Source organism: Capra hircus, chromosome 18 (assembly GCF_001704415.2).
Source record: "Capra hircus breed San Clemente chromosome 18, ASM170441v1, whole genome shotgun sequence".
Lineage (NCBI taxonomy): Eukaryota > Metazoa > Chordata > Mammalia > Artiodactyla > Bovidae > Capra > Capra hircus.
Genome location: NC_030825.1, coordinates 57,506,870 through 57,522,914, shown reverse-complemented (window position 1 = coordinate 57,522,914; position 16,045 = coordinate 57,506,870). Strand labels below are relative to the sequence as shown.

General features: G+C 59.5%; 1 protein-coding gene across 4 annotated transcripts; it reads left to right on the top strand.

The window, feature by feature from the left end:
• On the top strand, positions 2,516-16,045 carry KCNC3 (potassium voltage-gated channel subfamily C member 3). 4 transcript variants are annotated; one of them, XM_018062848.1, is made up of 5 exons: positions 2,516-4,802; positions 8,842-9,949; positions 11,060-11,251; positions 14,260-14,319; positions 15,390-15,475. In XM_018062848.1, exons 1-4 carry the CDS (start codon positions 3,915-3,917, stop codon positions 14,274-14,276), a joined length of 2,205 nt encoding a protein of 734 aa, XP_017918337.1. In that variant the 5' UTR covers positions 2,516-3,914; the 3' UTR covers positions 14,277-14,319; positions 15,390-15,475. The 4 variants fall into 4 exon arrangements, with proteins under 4 accessions (XP_017918337.1, XP_017918334.1, XP_017918336.1 ...); XM_018062845.1 differs by lacking the exon at positions 14,260-14,319 and having other exon boundaries at positions 15,390-16,045; XM_018062847.1 differs by lacking the exons at positions 14,260-14,319; positions 15,390-15,475 and adding an exon at positions 11,533-13,993.

Genomic DNA, 16,045 nt, shown 5'->3' with positions numbered 1-16,045 from the left:
CCAACCTTTGTTCTAAGGGGAGGGCATACCATTCCCGCACAGTTTATCTCCTGTTCCTCCTCTCGACCTTTGGGATTTCGGGACCCCTGGGTACGCCATAAAGGCGGGGCTTGAAGCCCCCGGGTGGGTGGGGGAGCTGAGCCGCCCCTCCTCCGGCGATGATGTCACTCCCCCCTCTGCAGCCTCTAGCTGCCCAGAGCTGCCGGGGTTGGGTCACCCCTCCCCCCATCGCCAGCCCCGGATCTCCCCATCCCCGCCCCGCCTCGACTTGGGGTGAGTACGGAGGAGGGGTGGTGGGGAGAAGGCTCAGGGTCCGGGGGTGGTAAGACAGCCCAAGTCCCAGTTTTGAAGGCGAGGGACAAGGGAGACGGGGACTCAGAGATTACAGTGGAGAGGTACTCGGAGGGTCTCTCGGAGGGATCAAGGATCCGAGGCAGAGAGTTCTCACATTTTCAGCTTTAGTGCCCGGGGGAGACTGTCCGTCCTGGATTAGGATCTGGTAGGAATGTGGGCAGAGGAACAAGGAAGGGGTCTTGGAAGTCAGAAACAATTCTAGGGCTTTGGGGAATGAGGGAGGGAGAGTTAGGAGGGGGCACCAAGGATGATGAGGGTGAGAGTTTGGGGCTTTCAGGAATTTTGTGTCTTGAAGGCCTGAGAAAGGATAGACTGGGAAGGAGGAGGGGCGGGGAAAGGGTCTAAAGACGTGAACATTGACCTCCCCTCCCCTGGTGTCTGTCGCCAAAAATCGAGCCCACTTCCCTGTGGTCTGTTTGCCAAGCTGGTGTCCCATAACCCAAGGCCTCCTTATGCCGTCAGAAGCCTTCCGTATGGATGGAGAATCCAGGCTCATAAATCCCCCCTCATACCCCTGTGGGGCCTGGAGAGGACCATATGGAAGTGAGGGCATCCACGTTTCCCAGGGCCTGATGGAATCTGGATCATCATTGACCGAACCTCTTCCCCTCATCCATGGTCTCTAATCCGAGTCTCATTCTATATTCTTCCCTATTTCAGCCTCCTCGCTTCTTCCTCCTCCCCTCCCTTCTGCCTGGGCACCTTCTTCCACACCTTCTGACCTCTGCAAAAACGCTGATTTGGTAACTTGATCCAGTGCCTGGCTGCTGTCAAATGCAGAAAAGTATAGAGTTGGGGTGGGGTTGGGGGGAGGGTATAAGGGGGGGATACTTAACTTAGGTCCTTACCCCAGCGCTTACTCCCAGCCCCTAATGCCCACTCAACCCCTACCCTAGCATCCATCCTCACCCCCACCTGCCCCCAAAGCCTCACTCAACCCAAGCCCATTCCTCCACCTCAAGATTCACAGCTTCTGCCTAGGGATACACCAGAATTTGGAGCCGAAGAAGAGTAGGAAGTCCCGATATCCTCCCGGGTCCCATGGGAGCTTGAGGACTGTCCGAGAACCCTGAGGGGGCAGTGGGGGATCCTAGGTCTGGGGGTGAGGGAGTTGAAGGAAGCTACCTCCCAGGTCCGCAGGACGGGCCCCACTTCTGCAGCTCTGCAGTGACGCAGCCTCCAGTCCTGGCCAGGATGAGGGTTAGAGAGGGCGATTCAGTAGGAGCCGGAGAGAGAGGGACACAGATCCAGGAGAGGGACAGAGGCCAAAGGATAGCAGGACAGAGCCCCAAAGAAGTGGGGACAGAGACGCAGGAAAAGGGGGACAGATTCAGAAAGGGGTCAAAGAGGCACGGGTGGGAGGGGGTAGAGGCCCAAGGGAGGGAGAGAGAGAGGACAGAAAGAGAAAAGGCAGTGACAGAGGGGCGAAAGAGACGGAGGAGGGGAAAAAGACACAGGGAAGGAGGTGGTCAGAGAACAAGAGCTGGGGGGACAGAGACACAGAGAGAGGACAGGGGAGACCCTAGCGGGAGGGGAGTACTGAGGACAGAAACATAAAGAAGAAGGACAGAGACAGGAGGGAAAAGAGACCCAGAGGGAAGGGTTCAAAAACCCAAGAGAGGAGAAAGAGGCCAGAAGAGAGAGAAATCAGAGAAAAAGGTAGAGGCCAAGAGAAAGACACTGAGGGTGGAAGACCCCGCCATGGTCCGGGGAGAGGAGACTGAGGCTTAGAGAGCAGAGGTAAGACTCGGAGGAGGGGGACAGAGACCCAGAGGGAGCGCAGAGACTTAGAATGGAGGGGTCAGAGTCTCGAAGGAGGAAGGGCAGAGGCGGGGGAACAAATATTCAGAGAAAAAGAGACACTGATGAGACACAGAAGCCGGAGCGGGGATGGGTAGGGAGGCGATACCAATCAGCCGCCGCACCTGCCGGCGATAGGGCAGAGCGGGGAGGCCCGCAGACCGTGACCAGCCCCCTTCCCTCCCACAGGCACCGCCTCCGGCCGTCGCAGCCCCAGCCGCAGCCGCTGGCCCCGCCCCTGCCCCGCGCCTGCGCTCTACTACCCGGCGGCTAGGCCCGCCCAGGGGGCGGGGCCGGACCCGCTGCTAGGCGGTCCGCCTAGTTCTGGTCCCGCCCTCCATCGCCCCCCCCCCCCCCGCGATCTCCCCGCCCTCTCTCCGGGATGCTCTGACACTTGACTCCGCCCAATTTCCTACCGGCCCGCCTGTTTCCTCAGCCTAGACTGTGCTTCCCGGTGGTTTTATTAGTTTCTACCCTCCGCCTCCCTTAAGACTCTCCTCACCAGTTCTCATCCATCCCTCGGTTCTCCTGGCGGCAGCCTGCCGTTATCTATACCTTGTCCCTTTTCCCTCACCGCGTTACCCCCTTTAAGGCCCTGCTGATCCTTAGGACTCTCTCCCAGGTTATTTGGCCTCCAAGACTTCCCGTTATAGGTTCCACCGCTCCGTCCATTCCGATAGCCTTGTACTCTTTGCAGGTCTCACATTTTCCTTAGCCATTCTCTACACTCTTAGCCCTGCCCCGCCCCCGCCTACCCTGGTTGCTTTCAAGTCCCTGAAAGCCCCTCTCCTCTCTTAGTCTTGCATTTCCACAGGCAATTCAAGGCGTTTTCTACCATTCGTGGACCCCACCCACCTCTCTCAGTCTCTCCCCATCCATCTTGGCATTCTTCCGGTCCAGCCCCAGTTAATCGGGCCGAGTTTGCAGCTCCGACCTGGTACTTTCTTCACCTCGCCTCCTCCATTAGACCTAGTCAGAAGCTTTCAGGTTTCCAGGCCTCGCCCCATTCCGTCCCCTCTCTACTGGGTCTTAGTCCCTGTTCCCCTTTCTCTTTTCCTTTTCAGTCCAGCCTAGTGCTACTCTTCCAGTTCCCGCCCCTCGCTCAGTCCCGCCCCCTCACCCTCCCAGAATTAGGACTTTCTAATTTCTGTGGCCCTGCCTCTTCTTAAGATTCGCCCTGCCCCGTCCAAGCAATGTTAGGATCCCAACCCGGCAGTCTCCATCTGCCCTACTCCACTAGGTACTGCTTGCCGGCGCTTTAGGCCCGCCTCCATCCAATTCGGAAGGCCATCCGCCTTGTGGCCCAACCCCTGCCTCCGCCAGTCTCGGTCAGGCCCCTTTAAATAGCATGGACGAGTCCTATTTCTCTACCCGCCCCGCTCCTTTTTTTTGTTAAATCAGATATCTTTCTCACATCTAGCCCCGCCTCCTCTGTTCTCCTAGTGCGGCCAAACCAGGCAACTCTCGCGTCCCATCCAGCCCCTTTAACACCTCGCTCGGCCCCGCCCCTTATCTCAGAAAGACCCAATCGGTGTGTCGCATGTGCTGCCCCGCCCCATCCAGCTAGGCAGTGTTGGAGTCTGGGTCCTTTTCCCAGTTTCAGCCCCGCCCCCATCCCTTCCAAGGCCAATCCATTCAGTTCCTCCGTCCCTTCGGCCCCGCCCCTTTCCTCCATCACCTCCTCTCACCCAGTCACATCTGTCTCTCCCCGTGGCTCCGCCCCCACAAAGCCCCGCCCCCGCCGCTCCGCCCCCCATCCAATGCTGAGCTCAGTCTGCGTCTCATCCTTCCGCGGGCGCCAGGGGGCTAGCAAACAGCAGCCGGCGCCGCCGCCGCAGCCGTCCGAGTCCCCGCCACCGCTACCCTCGCCGCAACCGCCACTGCCGCTGCAGCAGCAGCAGCAATCTGCGCAGCCCGGCCCCGCCGCGTCCCCGGCGGGCCCCCCGGCACCCCGCGGGCCCGGGGGCAGGCGCGCCGAGCCATGCCCCGGGCTGCCGGCGGCGGCCATGGGGCGGCACGGCGGCGGCGGTGGCGACAGTGGCAAGATCGTGATCAACGTGGGCGGCGTGCGCCATGAGACGTACCGCTCGACGCTGCGCACCCTGCCGGGGACGCGGCTGGCCGGCCTGACGGAGCCCGAGGCGGCGGCGCGTTTCGACTACGACCCGGGCGCCGATGAGTTCTTCTTTGACCGGCATCCGGGTGTCTTCGCCTACGTGCTCAACTACTACCGTACGGGCAAGCTGCACTGCCCGGCCGACGTGTGCGGGCCGCTCTTCGAGGAGGAGCTCGGCTTTTGGGGCATCGACGAGACCGACGTGGAGGCCTGCTGCTGGATGACCTACCGGCAGCACCGGGACGCCGAGGAAGCGCTCGACTCCTTCGAGGCACCCGACCCTTCGGGCGCCGCCAACGCTGCCAACGCCGCGGGCGCCCACGACGCGGGTCTGGACGACGAGGCGGGCGCGGGCGGCGGCGGCCTGGACGGCGCCGGCGGCGAGCTCAAGCGCCTCTGCTTCCAGGACGCGGGCGGCGGCGCCGGGGGCCCGCCAGGGGGCGCGGGCGGCGCGGGCGGCACGTGGTGGCGCCGCTGGCAGCCCCGGGTGTGGGCGCTGTTCGAGGACCCCTACTCGTCGCGGGCCGCCAGGGTGAGCGCTCTCTCAGAGCCCCCATCCCCCTCCCCTCTCCTGGAGCTCCCAGACCCTCAGGGAGCTCCCCATCCTCGCCCTCAGCCCCTGGCCCCTCTCAGACACTCCTGGTCTCTCAGCCTCCCAATTTCTTAGAAGCCTCTTACCCCATTCCTGGGTCTTCCGTACCCCTCTGAACACACCCCTCTCTCTTGGCCATCCCCAGATCCTCAGAAGATGTTTCTCCAACCTTCAGAGCCCTCCAGAGCCCTCCAGACCCCTTTCAACCCCACCTTGCTTCTCTAGTCCATCCTCGACCCTTAGAAACTTCTCTGATGGGCCAATATCCTAAACAACCTACCTGAACAGCTCCACCCCCGCCTTTCCTGGACCCCGCTAGAGAGCTTTCAAAAGACCTTTCCTCAACCCTCAGAGTCTTCCCAGCCTCTTGTCACCTCTTCTCACCTCTCTGGGCACCTTTCAGACACTCAGCGGACTCACCCCCAGCCTTCAGTTTCTTGGACCTCCTTAAATCCTCAGAAGACATCGCTTCTTCACCCTCAAAGTGTCCCAGGGCTTATGAACACTGTCTCCATCCTCCACAGACCCCATGAAGCCTGCTCTTCAGTTCCCCAACCTTCAGTCCTGCAGGCTCTCCCAGCACCTCTCTCATTCTCCCTCTGCCCGTCTCCAAATCCCCGCCCTCTTTCCAAGTTTGCGTCTCCTGGTTATCTTTGAACCCTTCTGCTTCTTCTGCTCTTTAAGTCTCAGGATAGTTCCCACCCCACTCTCAGAGTCCCCAGACCCCTCTGAACCTCCAAACCACTTGCTCCTGCTAGGACACTCCCCCTTCACCCTCGCTGCAACGGTGAGTCTTGGGGCATCTTCTCTCCTGGAACCCTGCTGCCACCTCTGTGTTTCACATCCCTTCTCACATCCTTCACACCGACTCCTCTCCTGAGGGTTTCTCAGTACAGCTCCAGACTTCCCCCAAGGCTTTCACACTCCTCCTCAACGTTTCCAGAAGAGTCCGAGCCCCCAGAATGTCTTTCGTCTTCAGAACTTCCCATATGCCCTCTAGAATCACTTCTGCCTCATCCACAGATTCTCCCAGCTCCTCCGTTCCATTGTTTAAACTGCACAGCCCACTCTTTGTCTCTGGGACACCCCCACCCCCAGCCCCAGCCTCCCAGTCTTTTTCCTAGTCAGTAAATGACTTTCCTTCCTGCTCCAGAACTTTTACCTAACCTCAATCCTTGGGACCCTCAAGTGTTTCAGACCCAAAGCTTCCTTCTCAAAATAGCTCCCAGTTTTTTCTTGGTTTCTTTCCGCCTGTCCCCTCATCCCCAGCTCCAATCCCTCCTCGCTTCATCATTCTCAACAACCTCTGCCCCCCACTACCCAGTCTGGAGCCTAGAACTGGGCTCCTCAGCCCTTCCTGATCCCCCTCCCTCCAAAGTGAACCAAAGAGCCCACACTCCAGCCTTATCCTCTATCCCGCCTTATCACCCTCAAAATTCTAGACTTCCCCCAAAGATCCCTTCATCTCCCCGCTAAAAAACTTTCCTCAAAAATCTGTAACTTCTTTGGCTAAATAGCTACCCTCCCCCCTAGTTCTCACTTGAACCTCTTCCTCCTCCTAACTTCCTCCCTGTGTTGATGGAGAGAGGACAGTTCAAGATAGGGGCAATTAGAGAAAGGAGGGGAAGAGGAAGAGACTCCAGCCCCTCTCCTAGCCTCCTGGGGACCCGAACACCCGGAGGAGCCGTCCGGCACCCTCCCCCCACCGTGCCGCGTCCTGGGCCGGGAAGGACGCGGAGCCGCAGTGCCGCATTCGCGCCGGGGGAGGGAGTAAGAGGGAGGGGGGCCCGGAGACACCGCATAAAGTTTGGTCCCCGGGAAGCGCTGAGTTGGCAGGATTTGGGTTTGGGGTGGGGGGAGGTGGGGGAGAGGAGGTGCGGAAGGGACGTGGCCCTAGATGTCCCCTCAGGCCTCTGAGAGTCACCCTTCCTCCATGGCCTAGGGCGCCCTTCCCTCTTGTGACCCCATTGAAGGGTCCTGAGGTGAAGCTAGGGGTTCAGGACAGCTCCGGAGGACATTTATTTACTTTATAGCTGTGTTTTGAGTGTCCATGTAGTTTCAAGCACTTTCTAGCCTTCAAGTGAAAGTTTGAGAGTCGATAGCTGAAGCCAGAGCAAAGTGGAGGGTCCGGTTTCCTCCCCACTCGCTCCCCTCTCCGTAGTCTCCCCTTTCCTTCTTACAGGGACTCCATGCCCTCCTACCCCTTCTACTTTTGAACCATCTTGGGACAAGGGGGTAAACCAATCCTGACGCTGTCCAGCTGCGCACTGCGGCGGGTGCCCACCTTTCCTTTCTGTGTCCTGGGAGGGAAGGAGTTACTCAAGCTCCTGGCCTGTGGCCTCCCTCTGTGAAGCGGCACCGCGGCTGCGCAATGCCTGCTCCGCTCTGGCCCGGTAGGGGTTAAGACTGCTCCCAGGCCCTGCGGCTGCGCACTGCGGAGGGGGAGCTGTCCGTGGTGCTGGCCACCGCGCGCCCCGCCCCCTGGCCCGGCCGGCCCGCCCCCACTGCGGTGCCGCAGCCTGCGCGGTGCGCCAGGTTTGGAGTGGGGTGCGGGGGGGGCTGGCACCGGGCATGCGCTGTGTGCCGGCCTCTGGCCTGTTAAACCACTGCGGAGAAACGAAGAGGGGGGTGGGGCAGAGGGCCAGCACTGACCCTCCCTCCCCACAGGCTACCCCAAGGTCTAAAGTCATTTCTGCAGCCTAACATTGGTTCTCTCTTCTCTGCAGCCCCGTCTCTCTCTCTTCTACCCATCTGATTAAAGCTCCCTCTGCCTCAACGCCCATCCCCTTCTCTCAGGACTAACCCTACTGCTTTGACCTCCCTTCTACATATTTGATAAAGCCAATTACAATTCCTAGAGGCCTTCAAGATCTTGACCCTGCCTTCAGTCCTCAAGGCCTTCATCAAAACCCACACCATTGTGTGTTCAGGACATAGATCCTTCCCCATCTTGAAATGATCCAGGCACCCCATACCTCTGAACCTCTGACCAGTCCCCTCACCTCTCCTTGGACCTAGCCCTGCCCTCTCCCCTTTTTCTATGCCCAAGCCCCAGACATTCCCTTCGTGAGCCTTAAACCCTACCCGTATCATCTTCCCTCTTTTTCAGTCTTGACCCTTCACTTCTTTCTTTCTTCAGAGCCCTGACACTGCTCCTTTCTTCTGTGGGTCCACCCCTTTGCTGTTTTCTCTGGGTGAGGGCCTCACCCAGCCTTCTCTGTTTTCTTGGACTCGGTCATTAGCATCATGGTCCTTAAACATTGGTACCTGAGGTCTCAACCTTGGCCCCCCCTTTAACTGATGCCCCTATACCCTAATAAAAGCTCAAGCACTGGTTTTGGAGCCAAATCCTTTGTATATTCATCTAATGTAATCCTTACAATAATCCTTAAAAATAAAACACCAAAACTTGAGGTTCAGAAGGCTTAATCTCCTTGCCCAATTAGGCAAAGAAAAAGCTGAATTCACACCTAGGCTTTCCTACTCTTAACCACCTCCTGGTTCTGCCTCCCCACCCACCTTCTCCCCTTCCCCTTCCCCCAGCTCCAAGCCAAGCCCCAAAGCTTCTGAGACACAGGATGCATGATTTTAGTCTCCCTTCCCCCACCCCCCCAGCAGAATCACTGGACCCTGCCAGGGACCCCTGAGATATGACACAGGGAACAGGAGGGTGGGGGGGGGGTGGTCTAGGAGACAGCACAGAGCCAGAAATTGCTGTTTCCAGGAAAGAAGTGGACCATCTGCTGCTGCGGCTGGGGCCAGCTCCTCTCCGGAGCTGGGGGAGAGCTGCCTCTGATCCTTTTGCAAGCTTTAGAGAGAACAGGATGCAAGAAACGATGGACGCATTGGGGCTGGGAAACCCGGATTCCCCTGGAGTTTGGGTCTGAGAAAGGGGCCACCGGGAGGGTCTTGGGTAGATGGCTGGTTGACCAGATGCCTGGGTCACCTTTTGCCCTTTTTCTCCCACCCTGCCCCACAGTATGTGGCCTTCGCCTCCCTTTTCTTCATCCTCATCTCCATCACCACCTTCTGCCTGGAGACCCACGAGGGCTTCATCCACATCAGTAACAAGACAGTGACGCAAGCCTCCCCGATCCCTGGGGCTCCGCCGGAGAATGTCACCAATGTGGAGGTGGAGACGGAGCCCTTCCTGACCTATGTGGAGGGCGTGTGCGTGGTCTGGTTCACCTTTGAGTTTCTTATGCGCATCACCTTCTGCCCAGACAAGGTGGAATTTCTCAAGAGCAGCCTCAACATCATTGACTGTGTGGCCATCCTGCCCTTCTATCTGGAGGTGGGGCTCTCAGGCCTCAGCTCCAAGGCCGCCAAAGATGTGCTGGGCTTCCTGCGGGTCGTCCGCTTCGTCCGGATCCTGCGGATCTTCAAGCTCACGCGGCACTTCGTGGGGCTGCGCGTGCTTGGCCACACGCTCCGCGCCAGCACCAACGAGTTCCTGCTGCTCATCATTTTCCTGGCCCTGGGTGTGCTCATTTTCGCCACCATGATCTACTACGCCGAGCGCATTGGCGCCGACCCCAATGACATCCTGGGCTCCAACCACACCTACTTCAAGAATATCCCCATCGGCTTCTGGTGGGCCGTGGTCACCATGACAACCCTGGGCTACGGAGACATGTACCCCAAGACGTGGTCGGGGATGCTGGTCGGGGCGCTGTGTGCCCTGGCCGGGGTGCTCACCATCGCCATGCCAGTGCCCGTCATTGTGAACAACTTTGGCATGTACTATTCGCTGGCCATGGCCAAGCAGAAGCTGCCCAAGAAGAAGAACAAGCACATTCCCCGGCCCCCGCAGCCTGGCTCGCCCAACTATTGCAAGCCCGACCCGCCCCCACCACCCCCCCTCCCTCCTCACCATGGCAGCGGCGGCATCAGCCCCCCACCCCCCATCACCCCGCCCTCCATGGGGGTGACTGTGGCCGGGGCTTACCCGCCGGGCCCCCACACGCACCCCGGGCTGCTCAGGGGGGGAGCGGGGGGGCTCGGAATCATGGGGCTGCCTCCTCTGCCGGCCCCTGGGGAGCCCTGCCCGTTGGCTCAGGAGGAAGTGGTTGAGATCAACCGGGCAGGTGAGACGGGGTCACCAGGGATGGAGGGAGGCGGAGTGGGCAGGCAGAGGTGGAGTGGTGCTGAGGGGGGCAGGAGGTATGTGCTGAGGCTCAGAGGTGGTCAGCAACAGACACGGGAAAGAGGAAAGGGAACAGCAGGTGCTGAGGCCAGAGAAGCAGGGAAGCAAGCAGTGATGGAGAAGCAGGTTTCATGTGAAAGAGTTTTAGGGAGAGACAGACCTACAGCCAAGGTATTCAGGGGGTCTGGGGGGAGGGCAGAGTGATCAGCCATATGGTAAGAGGGACTCAGAGAAAAGGGGGGTGGGGTTCAGAGATACATGGGGAGAGAGTTTCACGTGGGAATCGAGGGCCAGAGACAGGCCAGGGGCAGCTGCAGCTTATGTGATGAAGGAAATGAGGAAAGTTGACTGAGCCTGTGTGTCCCTCCCCCCAGGGGAGTCTGTGTCTCAGAAGTGATTGGGGCGTCTGTCCAGGGGGAGGGAGAGGCTTGGGGGCCCCCACCCCCATGCCTTAAATAGGTCAAGAAAGGGAGCTGGGCCGCCCGGCCCCCCATCTTGCTCCCTCAGCCGCTGACCCAGTTTCACACCAATTAAAAATAGCTGGAGTCAGAGCCTAGGGGACCCCCACCTCCCCCTCCCTCATCTGTCACCTTCCCAACGCCTCCCCACTGTGCCCTTGCCAGCGTCCAACAACCCTCCCTAGACAACCACCTCCCAGCCTCCTCATCCTTCCCAACCACCCTTCCAAACCTATCCCACAGCACACACCCAACCACAGCTGAACCCCATTCGGTCCATTTCAACCATGCAGCCCACCAGTACCCAGCTCACTTCCCAGCCACCTCTTCTGTTCCTGTCCCTCCAAACACCCAACGCCCTGGTCTGGCACTGCCCTTCTCGACACCCGGTGCCTGGCCTGACTCCACTTCCTGGCTTTCGACACCCTTCCCTGCTGTCCTCCCCAAGACTCAACACCCTCCTGGCCACGACCCTGCTTCCCAAACCCGCCAGCCACACGCCCCTGACCCCCTGCACCTCTGGCACCCTCTCCTCCACGAGTTCCCACACCTCACTGTTGCCTTTGTGTCTCTGTCTGCCCCTCTGAACACAGATCCCCGCCCCAATGGGGACCCTGCAGCTGCTGCGCTTGCACATGAGGACTGCCCAGCCATTGACCAACCCGCCATGTCCCCGGAAGACAAGAGTCCCATCACTCCTGGGAGCCGGGGCCGCTACGGCCGGGACCGAGCCTGCTTCCTCCTCACCGACTACGCCCCATCCCCTGATGGCTCCATCCGGAAAGGTGAGGTGCCCTCCACTGGCCCCTGCCCCGGGACCCTCCCTCTCTCCGCTCCCCTAGGGGAGGGCAGAGAGGGAGATGGGGGAGGAGGTGCTGGACTTCCCTTCCCCCACCTCCTGGCCCCAATTCCCTCCCTCTCAGACCCCTTCCCCCGAATTTCCTCACCACTGACCCTTCACCTGTCTTTATTGCATCTCCATTTCCCCCCCACCCCCCCCACCCCGGACCCTCTGGCCTCTTCCCCCACCCCCCAGCCACCGGTGCTCCCCCACTGCCCCCCCCAGACTGGCGTAAGCCAGGCCCCCCAAGCTTCTTGCCCGACCTCAACGCCAACGCTGCGGCCTGGATATCCCCCTAGTGGACGAACCCCCTCCCCCCGGGGTAAGTAGCCCCCACCCCTGTGAACCCCTTCCCTCCTGACTAACCCATCTGAGAACATGCAGCCCCCACTGACCGAGACTCCCACCCCCTCACTGTGAACAGCTCCATCCAATTAACTCCCAGCCCCGACACTGACCCCACACCCATCTACCCAGGACTTGCCCTGCCTCTCACTAACCGCTAGAACTCACCCCACCCCTCCCCACCTCAATGGCCTCACGACTGACCTCCATCCTCACCCCCATCCACATCTCTCCCCCTGCCTCCCCCTACCCCCGCTTGGTTTTGCTTTTGTTTGTTTAATCAAGAAAAGGAGGGCACACACCCAGGACGTTCTTCTGAGTACAGGATGAGGTGAGAAAGACTCAGCCACTTATGCAGTCACCTGTGGCTTGGCCAGCACTTACCAAGCACCCGCATACATGCTCCTGGTGCTAAGCAGGGGGAATCAATGGGGAGCATATCAACCCCGCCCCCTATCCCCAGTTTGGTGGGAGAGGCAGATGCAGACCCAGACCTGAGGCAGGAGAGCAGGCTGAGCTGAGGAGCCCTGTCCTGGGATCTGGGAAGGAGCAGGTCGGACATGAGTGTGAGCAAGCTCTGGGAGTTGGTGATGGAAAGGGAGGCCTGGCGTGCTGCAGTCCGTGGGGTCACAAAGAGTCGGACACGACTGAGCGACCGAACTGAACTGAGGTCCACTCTGGGACTTCACGAGGAGGCACTAGAGTGGGGAGACTGCAGGTCGGGAGGCCGAGGTGGAGGCTGGGATGAGGGTCCTGGGGGAGAGGACAAAGCCTGAGCCAGGGTCAGAGCTACAGGGATGGGGAAGAAGAGAGGCAGAGGAACAGGGCCAGGACTGGACAGTGGGGAGGTCAGAGAGAGAGTGAGGGGACAGTAGGTGAATTATTCCGCAAACGTAACCACGCACTTTCCATATGCCATGTATTCTGTAATCCTCACAACAACCCCAGCTAACCCCTAACTTCATTCATTCATTCAGCAACTAATGATTGAGGGTGGAGTTCCAGGCACTGGAGATTTGGCAGGGCACAAAGCACACATCTCCCATCACAGAGCTGATACTCTAGAGCCCTGTGGCAACATACTATAGCCAAGGGCCAAACCTGTCCACCAGTTGCTTTGTAAATAAAGCTTTATTGGAACACGGCCACTGTGTACTACAGCAGAGTGAAATAGTTTCAACAGAGATAGTAGGCCCACAGAGCCCTGGAAATATCGACCATCTGGCCCTTTACAGGGAAAGTTCTCCACCCCATGAGTGGGGGAAACAGGAAACAAGATAATTACTCTAACGAGGTCAGATAAAGGTTGAAGGTCTTTCTGAGAAGGCGACCTAAAACTTGAAGCTCAAAAAGGACCAGCGAGCAGAAGAAAGAGCAAGCTCAAAGGCCCTGAGGTGCTGAGGTGGGATGCCCCTGGTTTGTTAAAGGAATAGCAAGGAGGAGAGTGTGGTTGGAGTTGAATGGCCAAGAGGAGAGGGGAGGAGCCTGGGGGGAAGTGTTTTTGGCCATGGTGAGGCTGGATTTGATCTTAAAAGTGTTGAGAAGCCACCTGAAGGCACCTGGTCCATCACTTATTCATTCAACAAACACCTATGGAGTCTTCCTTCCAAATGCAGAGATACAGCTTAAAGAATCCCTAGCCGCAGCCTAAGGAGATGGCAGAGCAGGACTCGGAGCCTCCAAGGAGAACCGCATCCAAAGCCCCTTGTTTCACAGAAGCTCAGAGAGGGCCATAGTCAACCCCCAGCCACAGAGCAGATGCAGGACAGGAAGCAGGCTTCCAGGCTCCTAGTCCAGAGAGGACTGTCGGCTCTTCTTGTTCCATTCCTGGACCTCTCCTATTGCAACCCTCCCCCCACTCCCCCATCATCCTCCACTGTCATCTCATTACCAACCCCCACCTCCCTGTTCCCATCTCGGCCCACCCCCCGCTTGCACCCAGCCCTGTTGCCTACTCCCTTTGTTCCCCCACCCCCAGGTCTGGATGGCCCCTATGAAACTGAGGGGTGGGGCAGGAGGACTTGGGAATGTGGGTAAGGGAGGAGTGGAGGGACCGGTGGGGGTTGGGGGGGAGGTCTCTGCTTCTTTTGCCTCTGATGCCAAAATCCATTCATTGAACTCAAATAATGGCTGGAGCTGATGGGGCTGGCTGAACTCCCTCCCCCAAGGTCCTGGATCCCTACCCCTTCCACACACCTGTCTTCCTCTTTTAACTTCTCCCTCACCCTCCACTGTTCCCTAGCCCTCCTTCTTTCAAGGCCCTTCCTCATGACCTGCTCCCCACCCACCCCATCAGCCCCCTTCTCTGTCTTCCCTCAGGTGCTGCTGGGTCCAGCACCTGACCCGCATCCCCTCCCTCCTCCCCAGTATTCCCCCTCCTCTCTCCCTTCACCCTCCCCCACCCCACCCCCCCAAGCCACCCCGGAAGCTCCTTCCATATTTGATGTCTCTGGCCGCCCCCCATTTCACTGCTCCCCTCCCGCGGAAAACACCAGAGAGGAGGAAGAGATCCCGGCGTTTCTCCGGCCCCCCAACAGTGAGGCTGTGTTGGGGGGTTCTCCCTGGCCACCCTCCCCCCGCCGTGACTCTGTGTATTTCTGTCCCCAGCTCTTGTCACCGCCTGAGACCTCGCGAGACCCTCGATCCCCCCCCGCCCCTTTCCCCCAGGTTAGCAACTGGGAATGGCTGGGAGGGGGTGACTCCAAGATACTGGGCTTCCGACTACCCCCCAGGCCCTGTCTCCTGTCAAGATGCCCACGTCCAGAATGACCCCTTGGCACCGGCTAGGAAAGCCCTAGAACAGCCCAGATACTGGCAGAACTCTCAAGACATTCCTAAGTTTTCAAGAAACCCCACACCTGCCCCTAAGCCTTAGATCCCTTGAGTCTCGAGACACTACTATCAGGACCTTCCCATCAGAAGGTTCCCATCTGAAATCTTCAGCCTTTAAAGACAGCCCATTACAACCTTCGGCTGAGCCTTGCCCACGTCAGACTGCTCCTGGAGCTGTCCTTCAGCACCACCCCGCCCTGGCCCCGCCCAGGGGGGCACTGTCGACTTGTGCTCCATTCAGCCCCTCACAGTCCACCCCTCCACGCCCCGTCCTCCTTTCTCCATCTAGGTTAGCCCCCTACCTCCTGCGGCCCCACCCATCCCCTCCCAAGCCCTCCCCACCAGCTGCTCGCCCACTGGCATTCCACCCAAGCTCCCTCCCCACGCCCGTGCTGCCCACCATCTGCCTCGCTGCCCTCCCCCCACCTTTTTGCCTCAGACGAGGGGGCCAACTGGGGGGACGGGGGTTGGGGGGGCGGGCGGTGGTGGAGGCAGGGTGGGGGAGGCTCGGTGGGTGCCACCTTGCCTCCTAACCCTGAGTCTCTCCCCCCTCCCCATGTCTGCACCTTTCTCCTCGATACCAACTGACTGTCCGATTTGTTCACTTCTCTCTCTCTCGTCTCCTTGGTCCGCCTCTGTCCATCTACCCGTTTCTTGCCGTCTGTCGTCTTGTGTCCTGGTGTCCAACCCTCTTGTCTCCACCGTCTCTCTCTTGCCTTCTGTGTCTCACCTTCTCCCTCCACCTCTTCCTGTCTCTGTCTCCGTCTCTCTCTCCATCTCCTATCCCTTCTGTTTGTTTCTCTCCTGCTTCCCTCTGTCTTGGGTCCCGCTGTCTGCTGGACCCTCCGCCTGCACCCGCATCTCCTCTCTTCCTCCTGTGTTTCTGCCCTTCCCCCCGCCCCCAGGTTACGAGAAATCCCGCAGCCTGAGCAGCATCGCGGGCCTGAGCGGGGTGTCCCTGCGCCTCGCCCCCCTTGCCACTCCCCCCGGCTCCCCCAGGGCCGCCCGCCGCGCTCCCCCAACCCTGCCCTCCATCCTCTAGCGCTCCCCTCCCCCCCGTGGGGGGACTCGGGGGTGAAAGGGAAGAAGGTCAAAGGAGCTGGGGGTGGGGGGTGGGGGAAAGGGTTTTTTTACAAAAACAAAAACAAAAACAAAAAGTCATTAATAATATGCAACGGAGACGACGACGCCAGCAGACACCCCCGGGCCCCTCACCCCGACCTGGGCCCCCAGGATGGAGGGGGAGGAGCCAAAACCCATCCCCCCAACTCTGCCCCTCCTTAAAAAAAGCCTTCTCAGGTCTCCAGAGCCATAGACCCCTCCCCATCAACTCGTGTAAATACGTCCGAATTATGCCAATCACATTTTGGGGCGCCTTCCCCCAACTCTGCATGCCTCCTCCAACCTGGACCCCCGCCCTCTCCAACTCCACCTCAGCAATAAGCCGCGGGGGGCTGCATGCCGCGAGCAAGGGAAGGGACATTCTGGAAAGCGGGTGGGGACCTTCAAGGGGGTCGGGCTGGCCTTTAAGCCACAGCACAGGAGGGTCTCCTAGCCTCCT

Bases quoted from the DNA above. Each gene is read 5' to 3' on its own strand.
- KCNC3 (XM_018062845.1), top strand. From the start codon at position 3,915: ATGCTGAGCTCAGTCTGCGTCTCATCCTTCCGCGGGCGCCAGGGGGCT. The intron at 9,950-11,059 runs GTGAGACGGGGT...CTCTGAACACAG, and splicing joins GGTTGAGATCAACCGGGCAG to ATCCCCGCCCCAATGGGGAC. The intron at 11,252-15,389 runs GTGAGGTGCCCT...CCCCGCCCCCAG, and splicing joins TGATGGCTCCATCCGGAAAG to GTTACGAGAAATCCCGCAGC.